At 33.9% G+C, this 5,196-nt stretch overlaps 1 protein-coding gene across 1 annotated transcript; it reads right to left on the reverse strand.

Moving 5' to 3' along the window:
• Positions 1–1,482: 1,482 nt before the first annotated feature.
• Positions 1,483–3,318, reverse strand: LOC116342288 (putative uncharacterized protein DDB_G0286901). Its single transcript, XM_031769804.1, has one exon. It carries the CDS (start codon positions 3,316–3,318, stop codon positions 1,483–1,485), a length of 1,836 nt encoding a protein of 611 aa, XP_031625664.1.
• Between the last annotated feature and the right edge of the window lie 1,878 nt (positions 3,319–5,196).

The following is a 5,196-nucleotide window of genomic DNA, read 5'->3' on the forward strand; positions in this document are numbered from 1 at the left end:
CTGACGTACACAAATGACCGAGAAAAGTGACTTCGCTTCTGAAAAAATCACATTTGTCAGGATTTAATTTTAAATTGTTTTTTCTACACAATTCAAACACTCTCTTTATATTGTTATAATGTTGGTTTTCCGAAAAACCAATCACTATTAAATCATCCATGTAAATGAATGCTTGTTCAGGCGACAAACCGCTAAACGCTATTGTCATCATGCGGCTGAACGAAGCTGGCGCTATGTTTATGCCAAACGGCAAAACTTTCCATTGATAAAATCCATTTTCGGTGGAGAACGCCGTTACATGTCTGTTCGATTTTTCGAGCGGTATTTGATGGTATCCCGAATGGAGATCCATTATTGAAAAATATTTTGCTCTCCCAAGCCCCTCGAGGATTTCTTCTATCCTAGGCAATGGGAATTTGTCGGGTATGATCTTTTTATTTAATTTTCGAAAGTCTATACACATCCGATATTTTGGTGTGCCATCTTGGCTCTTTTTCGGTACAACTATTATCGGAGAGTTGTAAGCGGATGTGCTCGCTTCAATTAGATCATTTTCTAGAAGTAATTTTACTTGTCGTGAAATCTCCTTCTTTTGTGCATGCGGTAATCTATAATTTCTAGTGTAGACAGGCTCATTGTCTGTCAAATGCAATCTTTGTTCATAAAAATTATTTACCGTTGACATGTCACCTTCTAAATAGAAAATATCACTGTATTCTTTGCACAGTTCTAACATTCGTTTTCTTGCATGACCCGGACATTTTCTTATTATGCTTTTTCGTAATTCCTCTGATCTCATAGATTTATGGTCATTTTTTATATCAATAGTTTGCAAAATGTCGTAATCCTCCAGTTTAGTTGCTTTCAAACTGTTTGTATCTATAAATTTTATATATTCGGCTGTATTTAATACTCTGATATATGTATCAGGCTCATAAGCTATCGTAGTTGCTGTTAAAACCTCGTCAGCTATCTCTTGTGATTCAACCACACATGGAAATTTTTCACTTTTTATGTGGAATATTCTGAACACCTCTTGTCTTGGTGATATCGTTGCCAATCCCGGTAATATTTCGGAGTGGATCGGTATTTCTACAGAATCTGAAGTGTTGTATTTGACTGTCAATATCATGTCTCCATAATTAATTAGACATCTATTGAATTTAATGAAATCTTTTCCTATTATGCCATGTGAAGGAATTGGAAAAGTTGTTGGCACGATATGGAATTTGTGTGAAAATATTTGATTTTTTATTATTAAATTTAAAATTACAGATCCCAAAGTTAAAGAAGGCTCCTGGGTTATGCCCTTTAATGAAATAATTTCGTTGTTGTTTACTGTTATATTTTTGTTGATTTCCGATATTTTGATCAGTGAGACCGTAGCTTCTGTGTCAACCAAAAAAATTGTATGTCTTTTATTATCATTAATTTTTATAGTTACGAAATCTGACAATGTTGAATTTATGTTCAAAATTAGTTCTATTGGAAATGTTGTATTTGCTGTGGTTGTTGTTGTTGTTGTTGTTGCATTTGGTGCATTTGGTGTTGGTATTGCCCGTCGTTCGACGGGCTCTGACGGTTTCCCGAAAAATAACGTACGTGGTTTTCACCGCCGTAGTTTCCACCGCCGTAATTACTTCCACCTCTGCCATTACCACCATGACCTCCGCGACCTCTGCCACGGTATCCTCCTCTAAAGTTTTTCTGATAATGGCCATTGCCGTTGCTATTGTCATTATTGTTGTTATTTTGTCCGTTGTTGGAACCATGTCCACCGCGATAATTTCCCCTATTTCCACGAGAATTTCCACGATAATTATTCGATTTTTTGTTGTTTTTATTATCTTTGTCTTGAATGTCGCGTTTATCTTGTTTTGCGTTATTTAGCTCAACCACCAGCGCTGACATCACTTCTCCTGGTGTGCTATAGTTCGTTGATTGTATAACTGATTTTACGTACGAAATCGGCGTCTGTTTTCTGCACATTTCCTTTACTTTCTTTATTGATTGCTCTTTAGCCTTTGCCTCTGAAAAACCTTCGTAAATCAGTGCTCGTTTATAATCGTTGGCAATTTCTTCACCGCGCTTTGTAAATGTACGTATATTCATTTTATCCAGTTTTAACGCCAAAATATCTGCTTCAAGCTCTTCTGATGGCTTCGGTTTAATGCCTGCTTTCAGCGCATCTATAATTGCTTGTACACTTTCGGGTTCAATCGGTACGACTTCCTGTGCCTTATCTTCAAGTTTGGTCAAAATATAGTTGATGAGAAGATCTTTGTCTCTTATCAATTTATCTGCCAGCTTAATTGCAGCTATAAAGCGACTAAGTGACTTTACCTCTCCATTGTATGTAGTCGTGATAGTTCTGCTGGCTATGTTTAACTCACGGAGACCGTCTCCATCATTATTTTCTTCGTTATCCGACATATTTGCTCTGTTTCTCGTTCTTTCTCGACGTAAATTATGTCTATTTGGAACACGCTGATCGTTATGCTCTGGTACAAATATGTTATTATGAACTTCAAATGGATCCCGGTTATTAAAGGATTCCACACTATGAAATAAATTTCTAACCGTGTCTAAATAAATGTCATTTTCTTCAGTTACCTGAATATTTTTATTATTCACTGGATTTGTATTTACAATTTGTTGCTGTGTATTACGTTCTTGAGTCGGAATATTATCGTTATTATTGTTATTTGGGATATTATCATTCGCTGTATTTCTTTCATTTACAATATCTTGAGGAAATCTGAAATCATTGATTTGGGCTTGCGTCTCTTGAGGATTCGCTGTACTATGTAGTTGTGTGTCATTTGTATCGTCACCTACATTCTGTGTGTCCGTATTTAAATTTTCACCACCGACAGCGCCATCTGCGTCTGTCAATAGTGTAGTGTTTCGAGATAAATCCTCTGATCTTACTAAAATTTCAGTATTTGCTGATTCATTAAAAACTGTATCAATATTGCCTATGGTTTCAATATCGATTTTATTTAAATCTGTTGGTAAATCCAACGATAATCCTATCGCTTTTAATGCTCTTAATACGCGTAACTTGAGATTACCAATCGTCCTTGCATATTCATATTGTTTCGCCGTGTCAAAAGTTTTAATATATTGTTTAATATAAGTAATGTAGTTATTAAATGCCCCCACCAATTCGGTTTTGTATTCTTCAATTCTTTTATTTCTAATTGAAGGATCTGAAGGCAATGGACGATCGATATTTTCGTAGTTAATTAGCTTTTTATTTATGTCTTCTAAATCTTTTTTATATTTGTTATATTTATTAATGTCAAATTTACTCATTATAGCCCCCTTTATCTCTTTAAAATGTTAATTGGGCATCAATTATTAAACACATTAGAAAATGTTACTTTTGAATGCGTTCCATTAATTTTATTTAAAATTTTCAAAAAAAATGTTGCTTGGGTAATGCGTTATATTAATTTTACTTAAAATGCTCAAAAATGTTACTTGGGTAACGCATTATATTAATTTTTATTTAAAACGTTAAGAATGTTTCTTGGGCAACGCGTTATATTAATTCTATTTAAAATGTATAAAAATGTTGTTTAGATACCGCATTATATTAATTTTACTTAAAACGTTTAAAAATGTTGCTTGGGCATACTTAAAAAAAAATGTTCAATTAAATTGTTAATTGGGTAGCGCGTTTAATATTTAGAAAATTCAAAACAAAAAAATGTTACTTGGGCACATTTTTAAGAAATGTTCAATTAAATTGTTACTTGGGTAGCGCGTTTAATATTTATAATATTTAAACAAAAAAAAATGTTACTTGGGCATACTTAAAAGAAATGTTCAATTAAATTGTTAATTTGGTAACGCGTCTACTATTTCTTAGCACTCAAAAAAAAATTATTATTTTTAATTGGCCCATCTAATAGAAATATTCTTAAAATAATTTTACTTTGTGTTGCGGACGTCCGACCGACGTCCGTTTGGCAGTCTCTATGCAAATTCTGTCCTACATTGCCACTGTCCGTCCGACAGTGGTTGTCCCCTATGCATATGTACGGACCAAGTCGTTGTATATACCGTTATCGCCGTTTATGTTTTCACCGTTCGTCTTCACCGTTCGTTTTCACCGCTTGCCATGTGTCTTTATATACTCAATGGAATGTCTTTTTTTTTTTCACGCATAGACTGTCTATTCAGCACTTTTGTTTCGTGTCTTTCCTTATTTACATCACTTATTTGCACATTTTTGGCCGTTTGAAAAATTGTCATATCATATTTCATTCAACTGTATGCATTTCTATATCGGTTTTTGGATTCATAGCTCGATTTAATCTTCGATTTTTCTTTATTTTTAATGTGCAGCTCACGCAAAATATTACAAACATGGTTCCGAGCATAGTAACGATTATTATTAACAAAATCAGCTCAATGGATGCACTTTTATTTGTCTCGCTCGACAGCACATTTATCTTGTTGTTGATTTGATTCTCAGAGCTTATAATTGTGTTTGTACTTTTTTCGTTAGAGAACATCCAGTTTGCTAACGTCGCTCCTGCAAATGAGCATCCAACGAAGAATGTCGCAATCAGTCCCCACGACACTGGGTCTGCCATAATAAATGTTCTATCTGTTCACTCATTCACTTTCATTATTCAAACTTTCTATTAATTCCTCCTTATTTTTTTTATCACCTCAATATTGCTTTCAAATTTTTCACATTCTCTTTAACACGTTTGTTTCTTTTTTTTTATTTTTATATGCACATTTTGTGTTCTTTCTTTTAAAATTCTATTTCACATGATTGGTTCTTTTTTGCGGATCTCGCCATGTAATTAATGAAAGACAGGTAATTACGAGTGATATGACAAGACTGACTTAAGCTTGTCCTTTTAATTAGACGTTCTTGGTGTGCGCACTCGTACTTTACATGCGTTACCGCTAGTACGAGCGCGCATGCTTACGCTACAATTGTAATTCGCCATTTTGATTTATAATCTGCTGCATAATTGTTTCCTGCATATCCCGGAATTCTGTCAACATTAACAACATGTGAGTTGTTAACCATTGACTTCTTTCTATCATTTCTGAATGATGCGAAATCAAATCCACTTGCTCAAATAAATCCGTTGTTTGATTCATTAAAAAATTTAACTCTTTTTGTAAGACTTCACTATTTTTTCTTATCAAATTTTCTGTCATGGA

This window comes from Contarinia nasturtii, unplaced genomic scaffold, assembly GCF_009176525.2.
Source record: "Contarinia nasturtii isolate CC-2019 unplaced genomic scaffold, AAFC_CNas_1.1 Cnas_scaffold_863, whole genome shotgun sequence".
NCBI classification, from domain to species: domain Eukaryota; kingdom Metazoa; phylum Arthropoda; class Insecta; order Diptera; family Cecidomyiidae; genus Contarinia; species Contarinia nasturtii.